This window comes from Mobula hypostoma, chromosome 1, assembly GCF_963921235.1.
Source record: "Mobula hypostoma chromosome 1, sMobHyp1.1, whole genome shotgun sequence".
NCBI lineage: Eukaryota > Metazoa > Chordata > Chondrichthyes > Myliobatiformes > Myliobatidae > Mobula > Mobula hypostoma.
This window is the reverse complement of record NC_086097.1, coordinates 244,072,821-244,095,063: the sequence shown is the minus strand read 5'-3', so window position 1 is coordinate 244,095,063 and position 22,243 is coordinate 244,072,821. Positions and strand designations below refer to the sequence as shown.

The 22,243-nt window shown below is 43.2% G+C and overlaps 1 protein-coding gene across 9 annotated transcripts in view; it reads right to left on the bottom strand.

The window, feature by feature from the left end:
- arpp21 (cAMP-regulated phosphoprotein, 21) overlaps positions 1-22,243 on the bottom strand; it is a 414,287-nt gene that overhangs the window by 169,426 nt on the left and 222,618 nt on the right. For all 9 annotated transcript variants that reach the window (XM_063066324.1, XM_063066333.1, XM_063066342.1 and 6 more), the window contains 2 exons: positions 18,463-18,672; positions 12,871-12,903 (listed from right to left, as the gene is read on the bottom strand). In XM_063066324.1, coding sequence (XP_062922394.1) covers positions 12,871-12,903; positions 18,463-18,639 — 210 coding nt within the window. In that variant the 5' untranslated portion in view covers positions 18,640-18,672. The remainder of the gene's footprint in view (positions 1-12,870; positions 12,904-18,462; positions 18,673-22,243) is intronic.

Sequence of the window (22,243 nt, the reverse complement as noted above, 5' to 3'; positions counted from 1 at the left end):
CGTTGCCACATACAGCTGTGGAGGCCCGATCATTGAGGCTGTTTAAGATTGACAGGTACCTAATTAGTCAGGGTATCAAGGGATATGGGGAAAAAGCCGGAACTTGGAACGAGATGGGTGAATAGTTTAGCTCATGGGGGAGCTGCGGAGCAGACTCGATGGGCCGAATGGCCTACTTCTGCTCCTTTGTCTTTGTCTAATGAAGACATATTTACATGGAGCACTGTCACAGGAAAGCAGCATCCATCATCAGGGACCCCTGCCACCCAGATCATGCTCTCTTCTCACTGCTGCCAACAGGAAGAAGGTTTAGCAGCCTCAGGACCCACATCACCAGGTTCAGGAAAAATGATCACCCCTCAGCTCTCAGGTTCTTGAACCAGTGGAGATAACTTCACCCAACTTCATTTGCCCCATCACTGAAATGTTCCCACAACCCTTGGACTCACTTTCAAGGACTCTTCATCTCATGTAATTGCTTATATTTTATTTTTTTTTCTTTTGTATTTGCAAAGATTTTTGTCTTTTGCACAGAGGTTGTCTGTCTGCCCTGCTGGCTGTGGTCTTTCATTGAACCTATTATGGTTCTTAGATTTTGTTGAGTATGCCCAGAAGAAAACAAATCTCAGAGTTGTGTATGGTGACATATAGGTAGTTAAATAATAAATTTACTTTGAACTTTGAACGTGGAAATTGTTGCATGCTCTCTTGTTTAGATTAAAAGGACAAAATGCCACAGTTGCAAAGAATAATCTTCAGGGTTCTCTGCAAGAATATAAATTGTATTGGAGGAAATAAGTAAACATTGTAATTATAATAGAGTATCTTACCAGCAGAAAATTTAAGACTATAAGATATAGAAATCGAATTAGGTCATTTGACCCATCGAGTCGGCTCCATTAGCTTCCCTACCACAAGTATGAGACTCACCAGTGTATCATTTCCAGGATTATCCCCATTTTTTTTCTTGAATAACAGAACATTAGCTCTTTGTTAGTGCTCCGGGACTTTGCCTGTGAGGGAGGACATGAAGATCATGGACAAGACCTCAGCAATCTCATCACTTCCCTCTCTCAATAACCCAGTCTATATCCCATCAGGCCCGAGGGAATTATCTAATTAGTGTTCTTCAAGAAAGCCACTACCACCTATTTCTTTATCTCAGAATATTAATACACTGATCTCAGTACCCTCCACGTCCTTTTACTTGGTGAATACTGACACAAAGTACTTGTTTAGGACATCATCTACATCCTCCACTTCCAAGCACATATCCCTCCTTATCCTTTTGTGGTCCTACCCGCTTCCGAGTTATCCTCTTGCTCTTGGTGTTCAGTATGTTTAGCATACCTTGGGATTCTCTTTAATCCTACCTGCTAGGGACTTTTTATGGCCCCACCTGACTCTCCTAACTCCCCCGTCAAGTTCTTTTCTGGCTTCTTTATAATCCTCAATTTGATATTAGCTTCTTAAACTTACCTATGCTTCCTTTGAATTCTTGACTAAATTCACCACTTCTCTCAACATCCAAGGTTCTCTTTCTTTGCCATCCTGTCCTTCCTTCTGTCCTGTACTCTGTGCATCTGGTCTTTAAACACCCTCCACATGTCAGATGTAGATCTGTCTAAAATCAGCCAATTAATTCTCACTAGTTCCAGCCCATTACTCTCTCTGTTCTGATGAAGAGGTTTGATGAAGGGTCTTGGCCTAAAACATTGACTTTTTAATTCTTCTCCATAGATGCTGCCTGACCTGCTGATTTCCTCCAGCGTTTTGTGTGTGTTTCATTGTGCCCTTCCCCTGTTTAATACTTTTCAACAAAGTACATGCATATCCTTAACAACATAACTGTCTTAAGTTTTCAGCAGCTGAGGTCACTGTTCCCTATCTGCTCATCCACTGAAAGATCAGGCAACTGGCCAGGCTAATAACCCAACACCAGCCCCAAGTCAGCCCCTCCTCTTGTCGAACCATCCACATTCTGTTTTAAACATCTCTCTTGGATGCAACTAATAAATTCTACTCTCTTGCACAAAGGTAGTTCCAGTCTATACTGGGGAAGTTGAAGTCATACACGGCAACAACCCCAACGTTTTTATACCTGTCACTAAAGAGAATAGATTAGCTTTACAGTATCGTGCAAAAGTCTTATGCACAAATATATAGTGAGAGTGCCTAAGACTTTTGCACAGTACTGCAGTAATTTTATGTATTCCACTGTACTGCTGCCAGAAAAAAAGAAACAAATTTCTTGACGTATGTGAGTGATGATAAACCTGATTCTGAAATAGGTCTCTATTGTGGACTGAGAGTGGGAAGGGGGCAGAGAGATGGGAATCATGGTTGGGAAAAAGGAAAGGGATAGGGGAGGGGGTGGGAAGCAACAGAGAGAAATTTTGTAATGATCACTGAACCAATTATTTGGAATCAAATGCCCTTGCCTGGTGTCTCAGGTCTGAGTGTGTCTGCACCCGTACCACCCCGCACCTGGCAGTTCTTCTCTGCCACCTGCCACACACCCCTCCTGGCACTCCACCCTTGCCATTCCCAACATCCTTTGCTCCCGCCAGATTTACAAACTTGCTCTTTTCTCCACATTGGCAAATACAATACTGTGCAAAAGTCTTAGGCATTCTGGCTAAGTATATACGCCAAAGACTTTTGCACAACACTGTATTTGTCACGTGCACATTGAAACATTCAAACTTACAGCATGGATTCAGAAATGGCAGGTCCTGTTTGACAAACTTACTAGAGTTCTTTAGGACATAATGGGTGCAGTGGGTAGAGGGAAACGGGTGGATGGTATATACTTGGATTTCCAGAAGGCGTTCGATAAGGTGCCGCACAAGAGACTTATAAATAAGATACGGATGTATGGAGTTGGAGGAAGTGTATTGGCATGGATAGTGGATTGGTTAACTGATAGAAGGCAGAGAGTTGGTATAAATGGGTGTTTCTCTAGTTGGCAGTCAGTGGTGAGTGGGGTGCCGCAGGGGTCGGTGCTGGGCCCGCAGCTGTTTACCATTTACATTGATGATTTGGAAGAGGAGACTGAGTGTAGCGTAGCAAAATTTGTTGATGACACTAAACTGAGTGGAAAAGCAAATTGTACAGAGGATGTGGAGAGTCTGCAGAGGGATATAGATAGGTTAAGTGAGTGGGCCAAGGTCTGGCAGATGGAATACAATGTTGGTAAATGAGAGATAAATGATTGGAAGGAATAATAGAAGAGCAGATTATTATTTAAATGGTGAAAGATTGCAGCATGCTGTTATGCAGAGGGACTTGGGAGTGCTTGTTCATGCATCGCAAAAAGTTGGCTTGCAGGTACAACAGGTTACTAAGAAGGAAAATGGAATGTTGGCCTTCATTGCTAGAGGGATTGAATTCAAGAGTAGGGAGGCCATGCTGCAACTATACAGGGTACTGATGAGGCCGCACCTGGAGTACTGTGTGCATTTCTGGTCCCCATACTTGAGGAAGGATACACTGGCTTTGGAGGCAGTACAAAGGAGGTTTACCAGGTTGATTCCAGGGATGAAGGGGTTAACCTATGAGGAGAGATTGAGTCACCTGGGACTATACTCTCTGGAATTCAGAAGAATAAAAGGGGATCTTATAGAAACATACAAAATTTTGAAAGGGATAGATAAGATAGAAGTCGGAAAGTTGTTTCCATTGGTAGGTGAGACTAGAACTAGGGAACATTGCCTCAAGATTCAGGGGAGAAGATTTAGGATGGAGATGAAGAGAAACTGTTTTTCTCAGAGAGTGGTGAATCTGTGGAATACTCTGCCTAGGGAAGCAGTTGAAGCTTCTTCACTAAATATATTCAAGAAACAGTTAGATAGGTTTTTACATAGTAAGGGAATTAAGGGTTATGGGGGAAAGGCTGGTAGATGGAGCTGAGTTTACAGACAGATCTGCCATGATCTTATTGGATGATAGGGCAGGCTCAATGGGCCGGATGGCCGGCTCCTGCTCCTATTTCTTATGTTCTTATGTTATGAAATACTTTGTGTCATATCAAATCAGAGAGGCTGTACTGGGGGTAGCCTGCAAATGTCACCACGCTTCCAGTGCCAACATAGCATGCCCACAATTTATTAACCTTAATTGTATGTCTTTGGAATTTGGTAGGAAATCAGTATCTGAAATATCGTACGGGCAGCAGCAGGAATTGAACCCCAATTGACGACTGCTGATACTTTAAAGTAATTGTACTCACCGCTACGTTTACGTGCCACCTGTCAGATTTCAGAATGGATAATTAACCCATGGACACTACCTCAATATTTTTATACTCCCTTTCTGCACTACTTATTTAATTAATATATATTTCTTATTGCAATTTATAGTTAGTTTATTATTATGTATTGCAATATACTGCTGTAAAACAAGAAATTTCACCACGTATGCCAATGATATTAAACCTGATTCACTTTTGAAAATCTGCTTGCATATCTGTTCTCAATGTCTTGGTGGGTCTGTAGTTCAATCCCGTCAGTGTGATTTTATCTTTCTTACGCTTTTTTGAGCTCTTCACATACAGGCTCAGTGGATGAACCTTCAGTCTGTTGCTTCTGAATGTGGCTGCGACATTGTCCCTTACTAGTCGTGAAACATGAGGAGTAGGGGGTGTACTGGAAGGGGCAGCACCTCTGGTGAAAGGGCTTGTCATGTCCATTCCAGGGTAGCTCACTCCCCTTTGGCTCCAAGAAGCTCTTTGCATTCGACAGCGGCCACACGCCGGTACACCGCTTCAACAGCTGGGCTAAACCAGCTGTGGGTAGCCAGTGTGCCTCATACTCCAATGAGATAAGGATATGTCTGTCGTGACATGTGAACTCATTTCTGGTGGATTGGGCGAATGAGATCAACAGTGAGATCTGCTATGCTCCATGGAGAGCAAAGGGCACGACAAGACACAGAAGACGTCATGGCCATTTACTGCAACCAAGGAAGAGCCCAGTTGTGATGACTACTCATACCACTGGACTCAGACTTCCAAGGTCGAGAGAAAAGAACTGCCCCAGTGCAATGGCTTTTCCACTTTAAAATCTCTCCTGCACAGGTTTCTACTGTCATTGTCCAACACGATGGTCAACCAATCAATCAGTCAATCAGTAGAATGCACTCCACCCCCATCGCGATCTTTTCTGAAACATCAGAGTGCGGAACATCGAACATCCATGTGTCTCTGTAATGGCCACAGTTCCGTGTGCTGATTCATGGTCTGGTAAGCAAGTGTCCTAACGCTGCAGGCTGCTGACATGACCCTGGGGAACTCTCATTCAGTTGCCTTGGGGTGGGGGGGGGTGATGGAGATGTAGAATGCAGAGCTGGTGATTATTTGACTCATTGATCAATGTCACACTTCGAGACTTATGAACAGTTTTGGGCCTCAGAATGTGCTGACATTGGAGAGGGTCCAGAGGTGGTTTTCAAAAATAATTCTGGAAATGAAAGGCTTATCATTTCATGGCTCTGGGCCATAACTCGCTGGAATTCAGAAGAAAGTGGGGGGGAATCTCATTGAATGCTGAAAGGTCTGGGTAGAGTGGTGGTGGAGAGGATGTTTCCTGTAGTGGGGGAGTGTCAGACCAGAGAGCACAACCTCATAATAGAGGGATATCCACTGAGAACAGAGATGAGGAGGAATTTCTATAGCCAGAGGGAGGTGAATTGTAGTGGCCAGGTCATTGGGTGAATTTAAGGCGGAGGTTGATAGATTCCTGATAAATCAGGGAATTAAATGTTACGGGGAGAAGGAAGGAGATTGGGGTTGAGAGGGAAATGGATAGGATATGATGAAATGGCTCCTACATCTTATGGTCTTATGCACATTGGGTATTGGTCAGGCATTGTGCTGCCGATGAGGATCTGGCCTCTCAAGTCAAAGTCAAAGTAGATTTATTGTTTTTACTACTTTGAGATTAAATTTCCTGCAGGCATTTACAAGGAAATAAAGGAATATAATAGAATTTATGAAAAAACTATATATGAATAACAAAAGACGACAAACTGCAAATAAAAAATACTGAGAACGGGTTGTAGAGTACTTGAAAATGAATCCATAGCTTTTGGAATAGTTCAGTGTTGAGGTGAGTGAAGTTATCCATCCTGTTTCAGGAGCCTGATGGTTGAGGGGTAATATCTGTTCCTAAACCAGGTGGTGTGGGACCTAAGGCTCCTCTGCCTCCTTCCTGATGGTAGAAAGCACGGCCTGGATGGCGGGTTCTTTGATAATGGATGTTGCTTTCTTGAGGCAACTCTCCTTGTAAATATTCTCAGTGGTGGGGAGGGATCTGCTTGTGATGAACTGGGCTGTATCCATAAATTCTGCAGGGCGAAGGTAATGAGATATGGCATTAGTGGACAGGATTGGACAACGTAATGGTCAACTGTGTAAGTAATTAAGACAGGGTTTTGACATGGTTAGATAACTGGGATTCGGTGTGGTCTCTGAGATTAGGATCAGAACTAGGAATATTTGCAATAAGATGGTTGTCTACTTAGTACTGATTCATGAACCTCAACAGTGGAATTAGGGGAGGAAGAGAGAGGGCAGAATGGGGTTGCAGAAGGACTGGAAGATTGCAAATGTCACTCCGCTATTTAGGAAGGGGCAAGGAAGCAAAAAGGAAATTATAGACCTGTTGGCTTGACATTGGTGGTTGGGAAGTTGTTGGGAGTCGATTGTCAAGGATGAGGTTACCGAGTACCTGGAGGCATATGACAAGATAGGCAGAACTCAGCATAGTTTCCTTAAAGGAAAATCCTGCCTGACAAACCTATTGCAATTTTTTGAGGAAATTACAAGTAGGCTAGACAAGGGAGATGCAGTGGATATTGTACATTTGGATTTTCAGAAGGCCTTTGACAAGGTGCCGCACATGAGTCTGCTAAACAAATTAAGAGCCCATGGAATTACGGGAAAGTTACATACGTGGATAGGGCGTTGGCTGATTGGCAGAGAGCAGAGAGTGGAAATAAAGGGATCCTATTCTGGTTGGCTGCCGGTTACCAGTGGTGTTCCACAGGGGTCCGTGTTGGGGTCGTTTCTTTTTACGTTGTACATCAACGATTTGGATTATGGAGTAGATGGCTTTGTGGCTAAGATTGCTGATGATACAAAGATAGATGGAGGGGCTGGTAGTGCTGAGGAAACAGAGAGTCTGCAGAGAGACTTGGATAGATTGGAAGAATGGGCAAAGAAGTGGCAAATGAAATACAATACTGGAAAGTGCATGGTTATGCACTTTGGCAGAAGAAATAAACGGGCAGACTATTATTTAAATGGGGAGAGAATTCAAAGTTCTGAGATGCAACGGGACTTGGGAGTCCTTGTGCAGGATACCCTTAAGGTTAACCTCCAGGTTGAGTCAGTAGTGAAGAAGGCGAATGCAACGTTGGCATTCATTTCTAGCGGAATAGAGTATAGGAGCAGGGATGTGATGTTGAGGCTCTATAAGGCGCTGGCAAGACCTCACTTGGAGTACCATGGGATGTTTTGGTCTCCTTATTTAAGAAAGGATGTGCTGACGTTGGAGAGGGTACAGAGAAGATTCACTAGAATGATTCCGGGAATGAGAGGGTTAACATATGAGGAATATTTGTCCGCTTTTGGACTGTATTCCTTGGAGTTTAGAAGAATGAGGGGGGACCTCATAGAAACATTTCGAATGTTGAAAGGCATGGACAGAGTGGATGTGGCAAAGTTGTTTCCCATGATGGGGGAGTCTAGTACGAGAGGGCATAACTTAAGGATTGAAGGGCGCCCATTCAGAACAGAGATGTGAAGAATTTTTTTTAACCAGAGGGTGGTGAATCTATGGAATTTGTTGCCACAGGTGGCAGTGGAGGCCAAGTCATTGGGTGTATTTAAGGCAGAGATTGATAGGTATCTGAGTAGCCAGGGCATCAAAGGTTATGGTGAGAAGGTGGGGGAGTGGGACTAAATGGGAGAATGGATCAGCTCATGATAAAATGGCAGAGCAGACTCGAGGGGCCGAATGGCCGACTTCTGCTCCTTTGTCTTATGGTCTTATGGACTTATGGATGTAGGGTAAATATGGGACTTATCTGACAAGGGGGCCTCGTAATCCAGCATTGCATTGTGGAGACCTAGAATCCCTGGGTGGGTCCAATGATTGCTTTCAGAACAATGTGGTCTATATTCCCCTCCAGTGCTGGAAAAAGATTGCAGCACAAGAGTGACATCGTCCAACGTTTCCCCGATGCAGTACATCCTATCAGGATGCAGGGCGGATAACAGCTGGAAGAGCCTAGCTGAATTTCTGAAGGAACATTCAACAGCCCAGATATAATGGCCACTGCTTATTACTCGAAAAACAAAATAAAATCTAATATGGCAAATAGCTGAAAAAATGTAATTAACATTCTCAGCCACAGGACTCTCCGAGAGGAATGGGAGAGAGGCTGCAGTTATTGTGCTGAAGAACATTAATGAGTACTTGGTATAAGTTAGAAAACACACAATTTTTGGTGTGATATTGAATGGCAGTGGGTTGCATATATTACTGGGAATTTTAAAATGGAGCAGACAACAGCAGCAATCTATAGAATATAACTTCCTTCGTCCATCAGTTCAGTATGTGCCATGTCGTGTGAATCTGGTTATTAATCTGTAGACAGATTATTAATCAATTGCCCCTGTGTAGCAATGGAATGCTTGAGAACGATTGTAATATCCATTAAAGTTTGCACAATAGATGTTGCTTTGTGCTCACCTGAAAACTAGGAGCTGTCACACATAACTGGGTCAATTTTTATTGATATGTGGATGAAGGAAAGGGAGGCAGGATAGAGATATGTCTCTACCAAAGGAGGTGTAAGTGCTCCTTCCCTCCGGTAGCCTGGAGGTCACCCTTGGGCAAGGTATAGTTCTGCCCCCTGATCAGGGTCACGTGATGCCCTGGGAGCAGGTGGTAGATGGTCGTATGAGCAGATGGTGCATAACACAAGTCCTGGTTATGTGACCACTGATGCCAGGCAGAAAATCTCTGAAAAGTATTGACAATGGCTGGGGTCACTTGTCTTGTAAAGACACTGCACAGGAGAAGGCAATGATAAACCTCTTCCGTTGGAAAATCTGCCAAGAACAATCATGGTCATGGAAAGACCATGATCACCCTTACAAATGTCTACAAATTTATTACTTTATAGAAGGGTTCAGTATTTCATGATACTGTGGGCAATTCTTGTATGTACGTGGTTCTACACAAGATAACTGAATATGATCTGGGCAGTTTAAGTAATACAGTCTGCAGTTCTTTCCAACTCCACCATGGATAGCCCAAGCCCTGCTGTGAAAGGAGGAGTGTTGGCCATAGGGCTAGCAAACCCATCCTGTAAAAATCCAGAGCTACAGAAACAGCAGCAGTAGCTCTAATACCCTCATCCCTGGGAGAGAAAGGATTTTCAAAGATGGGCTACAATTTGAAAGGCCAGCTCAGGACAGAGGACTCTGGTGAGCTGCTGTTGGCAGCCAATGCCCAACTGGGCTGATGGGCTTAAGTTAGTACAAAGGGTTTTAAGACTAAACCTAGCAATTATTGGCCTGTGAGTTTGACGTCAGTGGTGGGTAAATTGATGGAAAGTATTCTTAGAGATGGTATATATAATTATGTGGATAGACAGGGTCTGATTAGGAACAGTCAACATGGGTTTGTGCATGGAAGGTCATGTTTGACAAATCTTATTGAATTTTTTGATGAGGTTACTAGGAAAATTGACGAGGGTAAAGCAGTGGATGTTGTCTATATGGACTTCAGTAAGGCCTTTGACAAGGTTCCACACGGAAGGTTAGTTAGGAAGGTTCAATCGTTAGGTATTAATATCGAAGTAGTAAAATGGATTCAGCAGTGGCTGGAGGGGAGATGCCAGAGAGTAGTGGTGGATAACTGTGTATCAGATTGGAGGACGGTGTCTAGTGGTGTGCCTCGGGGATCTGTACTGGGCCCAGTGTTATTTGTCATATATATTAATGATCTGGATGATGGAGTGGTAAATTGGATTAGTAAGTATGCAGATAATACTAAAATAGGTGGAGTTGTGGATAATGAAGTAGGTTTTCAAAGCTTGCAGAGAGATTTAGACCACTTAGAAGAGTGGGCTGAAAGATGACAGATGCAGTTTAATGCTGATAAATAAGAGGTGCTACACTTTGGTAGGACTAATCAAAATAGGACATACATGGTAAATGGTAGGGGATTGAAGAATGCGGTAGAACAGAGGGATCTAGGAAAAATGGTGCATAGTTCCCTGAAGGTGGTATCTCATGTGGATAGGGTGGTGAAGAAAGCTTTTGGTATGCTGGCCTTTATAAATCAGAGCATTGAGTATAGGAGTTGGGATGTAATGTTGAAATTGTATAAGGCATTGGTAAGGCCAAATTTGGAGTATTGTGTACAGTTATGGTCACCGAATTATAGGAAAGATGTCAATAAAATTGAGAGAGTACAGAGGAGATTTACTAGAATGTTACTTGGGTTTCATCTCCTAAGCTACAGAGAAAGGTTGAACCAGTTAGGTCTTTATTCTTCGGACCGTAGAAGGTTGAGGGGGGACTTGACAGAGGTGTTTAAAATTATGAGGGGGATATATAGAGTTGACGTGGATAGGCTTTTTCCATTGAGAGTGGGGGAGATTCAAACAAGAGGACATGAGTTGAGAATTAAAGGGCAAAAGTTTAGGGGTAACATGAGGGGGAACTTCTTGACTCAGAGAGTGGTAGCTGTGTGGAACGAGCTTCCAGCAGAAGTGGTTGAGGCAGGTTCGATGTTGTCATTTAAAGTTAAATTGGATAGATATATGGACAGGAAAGGAATGGAGGGTTATGGGCTGAGCGCAGGTCGGTGGGACTAGGTGAGAGTAGAAGTTCGGCACGGACTAGTAGGGCAGAGATGGCCTGTTTCCGTGCTGTAATTGTTTTATGGTTATATAAGTTGTTCCTTCGATCATCAACAAACTTGGAGAATATAAATACAAGGGAAATAAATCTCGATTGATACATCATGGGTGCCATGGTAACATAGTGGTTAGCACGACACTATTACAGCTCGGGACGTCAGAGTTCGGAGTTCACTCCCAGAGTCCTCTGCAAGGAGACTCTGTACATCCTCCCGATGGAATATGTGAGTTTTTTCCAGGTGCTCCCACTGTCCAGAGACGTACCGAGAGGGTTAATTGTTCATTGTAAATTGTCCTATGAATAGGTTAGGTTTACAGTGGGGTTGTCAAGGTTTGTTGGGTGGTGTGGCTCAAAGGGCCAGAAGGACCTATTGCAAGCTGTACAGTATATCTCAATAAGCTGTCAGAGCATTCCGTCACTTCCTAAGTGACTCTGACCTGGACTTTATCTTCATGTGGCAATCCACTCTAGGTATGACATTTAAATAAGGGCCACCTTCCACTCATTAGCAGGATCCTCGGTCCCCTAATTACTGAGATGAACATCGGAAAGTCTCATCCCTGTGTTGAACTGTGAGGATGTGACCTGCAACTAATGGGCTCCTGGACCGGCTATATTGATGACTGACTTCATGGCTGTGAACTCACTTCCATGAACTTTAGCTCTGAATGTTATTTGCTTACTTTTATTGTTTGCATGATTTGTTTTTTTTTTAGCATGTTGTCTGTCTGATGGTCTTTTTTAATGGAATCTATTGTTTTGCGGCTGTCCGTAAGAAGGCAAATCTCGTAGTATACATAGGGTGATAATAAATATACCTTGAACTTTGGAAAGACTGTGCTCTAAAGAATGTTAGATGTTCATGGGACTTACCCCTTTATCAGCCAATTCAATAAAAATCTCTTAAATTTACATATAAAGCTCAGTAAATAGTACAGTTAAACCTTGATCAGCAGTTCTGCACAAAATTTGCTCAAAAAATGATATAACACCATAAAATATAGGAGCAGAATTAGGCTATCTGGCCCAATGAGCCTCCTCTCCCATTTCATTATGACAGATGCATTTTCCCTCTCAGCCCTAATCTTCCACCTTCTCCCTGTGTATGAATGCAGTGTAATTGGAGCCGATGATTAATCTTCAAATTGTTGGAAGAGCTTGCATCCGGGTGTCGGTCTGCATTTTTTTCACTATAAATATTGTGTACTTAGAATAATTTCTTTCTGGAAATTACACTGGGACGCATACAAGCATTGTTCACTCTAAGCTGTGCGGGTGCATGGCCACACCATAACTGAAATGCTTCCATGCACACAGCCTTTGTTGGCGCGCAGCTGGAATTTTCTTTTATATAATGTTTTATTAAAGAGCTGCGCAGTTTTCAGGGCATGTAAAAATTTCCTGCTCGGAGCAATGGTTTGTCTTGGAACACTGGCTAAAGACCATAAGACCCAATAATTTCAAATATTATTCTTTTATACATATTACTTGTCTCACAGTCATGATAAATATATAAAACTACACATACAAAGCTGGCAGGATAATATTTAATTTAAGCTTAGAATTTATAAGATCTCATTTTAGTCTTTGAAATTCTTTCCCTGACTTTTACTGAAAATGCTTTATTGCAATCTTCAAAAGGATATCTACTGGTCACCTCAGTTGAAACCTGAATGTGTAGGTTTTCATTAATGCACAGACACAGAAAGTAGAATGTATTTATAAACCAAGGTGAATGAGAACACACACACAGCAACATGAAGAACACAAGGCTGCTATGCATGCCAATGCTTCTATTATCAGCTGAACAGTGCTGACTAAATTATAGACGCCAACACACCTTCAATGCAGCACTAAGACACATTCACGTGGATACTAACTCATTCCATCATCTCAAGTCAATTATCCATTTACACGGAGAATCAGCCTACCTTTCCTCTTTTCTTTTGCTGCCCCATTCGTTTCTATGCAGTAAATTACAAAACAACTGTCACTCATTGGACAAAGGCAAGAGGAAAATTAAAAATATTACTCTTTTAAGAAAAAGACACCATGTTATGATTGATTAGGAATGTGAATTAGTTATGAATGTTCATTTCAGATTTCACAAAACTCTATACAACTGTGAACCTTATTTTCTCATTTTAAGATAGCTTCAGAACGCAGAATACTACAGCTCAAACAGGCCCTTCAGCCCATGATGTTGTGTTGACCTACTATAAATACAGAAAATTACAGCACCAGAACAGGTCCTTTGGTCCACGATGTTGTGTGGACCTACTTGAAGTTCACTCTAACCCATTCCTCTCACGTAGTCCTCCAATTTTTTTTTATCATCCATGTACCCATCTAAGAATGAAATGCCCCTAATGTATCTGCCTCTGCCTCCATTCCTGTCGGGGTGTTCCACACACTCACCACTCTCTACATCTGACATCCCCCCTATACTCTCCTCCAATCACCTTAAATTTATGCCCCCTTGTATCAGCCATTTCTGCCCTGGGAAGATGTGTCTTGTTATCTCTATCCTGTCACCTATCATTCTTGGTCACTCCAAAGAAAAAAGCGCCTAGCTTGCTCTACCATCCTCATAATCCAAGTGACAACCTGGTAAACTTCCTCTGCACCGTCTAAAGCTTCTACATCCTTCCTACAATGAGGCAACCTGAACTGAACAGAATACTCCATGTGTGATCTAACCAGAGCTAGACAGAGCTGCAATATTACCTCATGGCTCTTGCACTCATACCTCTGTGAATGAAGGCCCATACACCATAATCATCCTTAACAAAGTTATCAACTTGTGCAGCAACTTTGAGGGATCAATGGATGTGAACTCCAAGATCCCTCTGTTCCTCTGAACTGTTATGTTTAACGGCAAACTGCCATTAACCCTCTATTCTGCTTTAAATTTGACCTTCCTGAGTGAATCACTTCACACTTTTTCAGGTTGAACTCCTCAGCCAAGCTTTGCATCTTAACAATATTCCATTGCAACCGACAATAATCTTCTACACTATCCACAACACCACTAGCCTTCATGTCTTTGTGTCATCTCAAAACTTACTAACCTACTCTTCCACTTCCCCATTAATAAAAATTACAAAGAGCAGAGGTCCCTGTGGAACATGATCAGTCAGAAAGACCATCAGACCATAAGATACAGGAACAGAATTAGGCCATTTGACACATTGAGTCTGCTCTGCCATTTCACCATGGCTGATCCATTTTCCCTCTCTGCCTTCCCCCTGTATCCCTTCATGCCCTGACCAATCAAGAATCTATCAAACTCTGCCTTAAATATACATAAAGTCTTGGCCTCCACAGCTGCCTGTGGCAACAAGTTCCACAGATTCACCACTTTCCGGCTAAAGAAATTCCTCCTCATCTCTGTTCTAAAAGGACGCTTCTCTATTCTGAGGCTGTGTCCTCTGGTCTTAGACTCTCCCACCATAGGAAACATCATCTCCACATCCACTCTATCTAAGCCTTTCAAAATTCACAAAGTGCTGGAGGAACTCGCAGAGTTTCTGCTGAGTTCCTCCAGCATTGTGTGTGTGTTGCTCGGATTTTGAGCATCTGCAGATTTTCTCTTATTTCCTTTCAATATTTGGTAGGCTACGAAAGTTTACTATTTAGATCCAGTGACAATGAGATTCCGCAGATGCTGGAAATCCAAATCAACACACACAAAATGCTGGAAGAACTCAGCAGGTAAGGCAGCATCTGTGGAAAAGAGTACACAGTCGATGTCTTGGGCTGAGATCTTTTATCAGGACTGGAAAGGAAGGGGGAAGATACCAGAATAAAAAGGAGAGGGAGGGGACGGATGATTAGCTAGAAGGAGATAGGTGAAGCCAGGCGGGTGGGAAGGGAAAGTGGCTAGAAAAGAAGGAATCTGATTGGAGAGGAGAGTGGATAATGAGAGAAAGGGAAGCAGGAGGGGGCCAGGGGAGTTGATAGGCAGGTGAGGAGAAGAGGTAAGAGGACAGAGTGGGGAATAGAAGAATAGCCTTTATAACAAGAGGAATTGAGTATAGGAGCAAAGAGGTCCTTCTGCAGTTGTACAGGGCCTTGGTGAGACCACACCTGGAATATTGTGTACAGTTTTGGTCTCCAAATTTGAGGAAGGACATTCTAGCTATTGAGGGAGTGCAGCGTAGGTTCATGAGGTTAATTCCTGGGATGGCGGGACTGTCATATGTTGAAAGATTGGAGCGACTGGGGTTGTATACACTGGAACTTAGAAGGATGAGAGGGGATCTGATTGAAACATATAAGATTATTAAGGGATTGGACACGCTGGGGACAGGAAACATGTTCCCGATGTTGGGGGAAGTCCAGAACCAGAAGCCACAGTTTAAGAATAAGGGGTAGACAATTTAGAATGGAGTTGAGGAAGAACTTTTTCACACTGAGGGTTGTAGTTCTGTAGAATGCTCTGCCTCAGAAGGTAGTGGAGGCCAATTCTCTGGATTCTTTTTCAAAAAAGAGTTAGATAGAGCTCTTAAAGATAGTGGAGTGAGGGGATATGGGGAGAAGGCAGGAAAAGGGTACTGATAGTGGATGATCAGCCATGATCACAGTGAATGGTGGTGCTGGCTTGAAGGGCTGAATGGCCTATTCCTGCACTTATTGTCTATTGTCTAAAAGTGAAGAGGAGGAGAGGAAAATAGCCAGAAGGAGAAATCAATGTTCATGCCATCAGGTTGGAGGCTATGTAGACAGAATATAAGGTAATTCTCCTCCAACCTGACAGTGGCCTCTTCATGGCAAAAGACAGGCCGTGGACCAACATGTCAGAATGGGAATGGGGATAAGAATTAAAGTGGTCAGCAACTGGGAATTCCACTCTTGGTGGATGGAGTGGAGGTGCTCGACAAAGCTTTTCCCCAGTTTATATTGGGTCTCACCAACGTAGAGCAATCTGCATTAGGAGCACTGGATATAATAGATGACCCCAGCAGATTCGCAGGTGAAGTATTGCCTCACATCGAAGGACAGTTTGGAGCCTGAATAGAGGTGAGGGAGAACGTGAATGGGCAGGGATAGCATTTCTGTCACTTGCAGGGATATGTGCCAGGAGGGAAATTAGTGGAGAGAGATGAATGGACATGGGAGTGATCTCTGCACAAAATAGAGAGTGGGCAGGTGAGATAAAGGTGCACTTGGTGGCAAAATCCCCTTGAAGATGGTGGATAAGGCAGAGAATGATGTGTTGGATGTGAATGCTTATAGTGTGGTAGATGAGAACAAGAGGAACTGTTAAGGCAGCGGGAAAATGCACCAATGGTGAAGTAAGGGAATCCCTGTTATTTGAAGAAAAAGGACATTTCTGATGTCCTGAAAGGAAAGTCTGATCCTGGAAGATGAAGGAAGTGAGAAAAGGGAATAGCACTTTTACAGTAGATAGGTTCTGAAGAGGTACAGTCAAGATAGCTGTGGGAATCAGCAGATTTATAAAATATGTCAGTAGACAACTTGTCTCTAGAGATGAAGACAGAGAGATTGAGAAAGGGGGAGAAGTGCCAGAAATAGACCATATGAATTTAAGGGCAGAGTGGAAGTTGGGGGCAAAGTTGATGAAATTGACGAGGTCAGCATGGGTGCATGAAGCAGCACCAATGTTGCTGTCAATGTAACAGAGGAAGTGATAGAGAACATTACTCTTCAAGAGTGTCAAGGAAGTGAAGTTTCTGCAGTGAAAATCACGACTGAGAAGGTGCTCAGGAAGCTAATGGTCTGAGGGTGGATAAATCTCCTGGACCTGATGGAATGCACCCTCAGGTTCTGAAGGAAGTAGCTGGAGAGATTGCAGAGGCATTAACGATGATCTTTCAAGTATCAATAGATTCTGGCACTGCACTGGATAACTGGAAAATTGCAAATATTACTCCGCTATTTAAAAAGGGTGGGAGGCAGCAGAAAGGAAACTATAGACCCGTTAGCCTGACATCAGTGGTTGGGAAGTTGTTGAAATTGATTGTTAGGTATGAGAGTATGGAGGACCTGGAGGCACATGACAAAAAAAGCCAAAGCCAGCATGGTTTCCTGAAAGGAAGATCCTGCCTGACAAACCTACTGCAATGTTTTGAGGAAATTACAAGCAGGGTAGACAAAGGAGATGCAGTAGACGTGATGTACTTGGATTTTCAGAAGGCCTTTGACGAGGTGCCGTGCATGAGGCTGCTTAACAAGGTAAGAGCCCATGGAATTACAGGGGAGTTCCTAGCATGGGTGGAGCTTTGGCTGGTCGGCAGAAGACAGAAAGTGGGAATAAAGGGATCCTATTCTGGCTGGCTGCTGATTACTAGTGGAGTTTCGCAGGGGTCAGTGTTGGGACTGCTGCTTTTTATGATGTATGTCAATGATTTGGAGTACAGTATTAATGGATTTGTGGCTAAATTTGCCGATGATACAAAGATAGATGGAGGAGCAGGTGGTGTTGAGGAAAGAGAGAGCCTACAGAGAATCTTAAGATAGTTTAGGGGACTGGACAAAGAAGTGACAAATGAAATACAATGTTGGAAATTGTATGGTCATGCACTTTGGTGGAAGAAATAACTGGGCAGCCTATTATTTAGATGGGCAGAGAATTTAAAATGCAGAGATGCCAAGGGACTTGGGAGTCCTTGTGCAAGATACCCTAAAGGTTAACCTCCAGGTTGAGTCAGTTGTGAAGAAGCCGAATGCAATTTTGGTATTCATTTCTGGAGGTATAGAATATAGGAGCAGGGATGTGATGTTGAGGCTCTATAAGGCACTCATAAGACTACACTTGGAGTATTGTGTGCAGTTTTGGGCTCCTTATCTTAGAAAGGATATACTGACATTGGAGAGGGTTCAGATAAGATTCACGAGAATGATTTCAGGAATGAAAGGGTTACTGTATGAAGAACGTCTGGTAGCTCTTGGGCTGTATTCCCTGGAGTTTGGGAGAATGAGGGGGGATCTCATAGAAACATTCCGAATCTTAAAAGGCCTGAACAGATGAGGTATGGCAAAGTTATTTCCTATGGTAGGGGAGTCTAGGACAAGAGGGCACGAATTCAGGATTAAAGTCCTTTTAGAACTGAGATACGGAGAAATTACTTTAGTCAGAGGGTGGTAAATCTGTGGAATTTGTTGCCACGAGTGGCCGTTGAGAGCAAGTCATTGGGTGTACTTAAGGCAGAGATAGATACGTTCTTGATTAGCCTGGACATCAAAGGATATGGGGTGAAATCAGGAGAGTGGGGATGACTGGAAGAATTGGATCAGCTTATGATTGAATGGCGGAGCAGGCTTGATGGGCCGAATGGCCTATTTATGCTCCTATATCTTATGGTCTTATTACCATGGACTGTTCTACATGTTTATTGTGTCAGTAATGATATGCAACTTTTATGAGTGGGTCACATTGATAATTTAGAAGGAAAGAGCTGAAATATACATATAAATTAAATTAACTTATTGTGTATTAAAACTACTTTAAATAATGAAATTAGCAGAGTTTCAGGAACATATCCTCTGTACCACCTCACCTGGTGATCTGTCTTTGTCTCATTTGATTTATCTTCTTTCCCCTTCTCTTTTTCCTCCACTTCCAAGCTCTCAGTGTTAATGATGCATGTTACCCGGCAGGATGGAGTAATCTCGGTGTTTTGCTCATTTCCAGCATCTTCTGAATCCTCTTGTCTCAGTGTGCCTTTCTCAGACATTTTCACAGTACCGAATTACCAAGATGCAGTGACCTATGGATTTAAAACATCACACCAATTTTATATCCAGAACATGTCTTCTCATTTCCTTTTACTGATTATTGTGAAGAGATAAAGGATAAATCGGGTGTGTCATCTCTTGTGGCCAGTATTCTTAGTCATCAAATTGGTAGCTTTATATAAAAATCCACACTCCAATGCCCATATTGTCGCCATGCTTTGAAATTACATCAAGAAATCTACTTGTACATTGTGTTGTATATTATTACTTTTATATTTATCAACACATTTTTTGTTTTTTACTGTGTTCTTTATGCTCTACGTGGGCACGTGGCCAAGTGGTTAAGGCATTGGACTAGTGACCTGAAGGTCGTGAGTTCGAGCCCCAGCCGAGGGAACGTGTTGTTTCCTTGAGCAAGGCACTTAATCACACATTGCTCTGTGATGACACTGATGCCAAGCTGTATGGGTCCTAATGCCCTTCCCTTGGACAACATCGGTGTCGTGGAGAGGGGAGACTTGCAGCATGGGCAACTGCTGGTCTTCCATACAACCTTGCCCAGGCCTGCGCCCTGGAGAGTGAAGACTTTCCAGGCGCAGATCCATGGTCTCGCAAGACTAACGGATACCTTTACTTCATGCTCTATCGAATCTGGAGTAACACTCATTTTGTTCTTTACACTGTGTACTGAAGAATATATGGCGGGTTGGAGATATGTACCTACCAAAGGATGTGTAAGGTGCTCCCTCCCTCTGCTAGCCTGCAGGTTACCCTTGGGTAAGGTGTAGCACCTGCTTAGCCCCACTCCCAATCAGGGTCACATGAAGCTATGGGAGCACCTGGTGCATGTCACAGGTCCTGGTTATTCGACCACTGACACCAGGCAGACAATCTTTGAAGAGTATTGATAATGGCTGGCGCCACCCGTCTTGTAAAGATACTGCCCAGAGGCAAACCACTTCTGAGGAAAAATCATATCTCACACAAAATCTAATGTGCATTTCCAAGAATGCAAGAGATTCTGCAGAGGCTGGAAATCCAGAGCGACACACACAAAATGCTGGAGGAGCTCAGCAGGTCAGGCAGCTTCTCTGGGGAGGAATGAACAGTCGACGTTTGGGCCGAGACCCTTCATCAGGACTGTTCATTCTGGCATCTTCCCCGCTTCTTATTCTGGGCACAGCAAATTGCTTCAACTATCACAAACACATTCTAAACAACAAAAATCAAATTAAGTTGCAAATCAATGAGTTACTAAGCTGCTGGCTATGCATAATTGCTAAAAATAAGGAACGCTGTCACTGAATACAAGACATTTAAAGTTGAGCTACTTGATTAATTTCACAGGTAAATCTCCAACATCGAGTGGCACGATAGTGTACCGGTTAGCACAATGCTTTACAGTACAGGTGACCTGGGTTTATTTCCCACCACTGCCTGTAAGGAGTTTGTATGCTCCCCCTGTGACCATATGGGTTTCCTCCGGGTGCTCTGGTTTCCTCCCACAGTCCAAAGACCTACTGTTTGGTAGGTTAATTGATCATTGTAACTTGTACTGTGATTAGGCTAGGGTTAAATTGTGGGATTGCTGGGCAGCACAGCTTGAAGGGCCAATTCTGAGCTGTATCTCAATAAATAAATAAATACGAAATTTCCACTTTGCAAACCATTTGAAATGTCATTGGCAGGCAGCACAGCAAGGCATGAAGCAGAAATTGAATTAAATTACACATTCAAGTTTCAGGATCGGATGAAAAGAAAACAAATCCCTACTAAATGACCAAATCCTGATGAAGGGTCTCAGCTTCATATGATGACTCTTCATTCCTTTCCAAAGATACTGCCTGACCATCTGGGTTCCTCCAGCATCTTGTGTGTGTTTTCCTACTAATTTGACTGACTGCACAGAAAAATACTAGATTAGATTTGTTTGTCAATGAGCTGAATATGTGCAGGTAGGGCAACCCATATGTGTCGCCATGTTTCAGCACCAACGTATCGTACCCACAACTTACTAACCCTAACCCTTATGACTATGGAATGTTGGAGGAAACCGGGGCACCCGGAGGAAACCAACGGGGCCGCGGGGAGAATTACAATCTCCTTACAGACAGCGGCAGGAAATGAAACCTGATCTTACAGCTGGTAGGGAAATGTAATTGGGAGAAATGTACATAATTCATGACCTCTGATATTGAGTTGGGGTTTCGCATTATGAGGCTGGTCTGACATGATGATGTTTTTAATGTAAAAGTTTCTTAGCGCACTTTTGCTGTGTACGCTTTGGAGTTCAATAAAATGTGTTATGGGTTTCATTAAACATAAAATGCCTCACTTCACTTTATTTGCGGAAACCTACACTGTTAAGATTTACTCAAACCACTACGCTCCTGTGTTGTCCTCATTCCAATGGCATCAAATTGCTTCAGAATCAATTTATGTGAAAAGACTGACTATAAAGTCTATAAATCCTACAGCATTTTGAGGAATTTTCAGTTGTAGGAACTCAACAGATCAGGCAGCATCAATGGAGAGGAATGGACAGTCGACCCTTCTTCAGGAAACTGAGTAAACAGTATTTGACGCTTTGACATTGTGTGACAATTCTTTCTTGAGTCTCGAAGGAGGTGGGGTCCAGGCTGGAGAGCGGGGAATGAGCCAACGTGTGGCCATTGCTGGAGCGGACTTGGAGGCATTTCAATGAGGCCGAACTGAAGCGAAGCAGAGAGGCCCGAGAGTCAGGAAAGACCCTAAGTTTGATCGATTTAAGCACCCAGCCATATTGGAAAGGTGGATTGTGGGCCGAATCGATGTGGCAGGGCTGGGCTTGAGATCCTATCAAAGCAGTAGGGCCCAGGTCCCTGTTTGAGAGCAATGAACAACATGAAGTCGAAATCAGACATCCCACCTCTCCCAGAAGTTCCGGGAGTCTCCCACATATTAATAGTGGCTCCCTGGTGCCCACAAATGATATACAATATCATGGAAATAAATTTTTTTGAGAGAGAGCGTGTGAGAACGACCACGAGAGAGCGTGAGAGCGCGCGCACGCGAGAGAGCGAGAGCGAGAAAGCAAGCGCGAGTGAGAGAGCGAGAGAGTTCCAAAAAAGGTCAGAGTGGCAGCGTGTTCCAAAAAAAGAAAATATAAAACGTACGTTACCCCAGACTACACTAAAGTGTACCCCTGCCTAGTAGGGGTCAAAATAATGACAGTGTTGCTCGCTGCACTGTTTGCAACAGTGACTTTTCTATTGCCCATGGTGGGTTAAGACTGTAAAAGACGTGTTGAGGTGAGTTTAACAGGTGTCATTCGTTCATTAGCATAGTTAACGTTATTTAAACTAGCTGGCTAGATGCTAAGGAGCTACTCTATTGCAGACATCCCACCTCTCCCGGAATTCACCCGCAAATTGATGGTGCTACCTCCCTGAAATGAGTTTTTGCAGGGTGGGATGTCTGCGAAATGATTGAAGTGCCGGGACAGATTGGAAAGGACTGGGTGTCAGGGCTACAGACAAGGGCCGGGCCAGTTCAGCTCACTGCTCCGCCAGGTTTACTCATCTCTGTGCTGAACTGAGGCTGTGGCCTGCCTTCTTCCCGTAT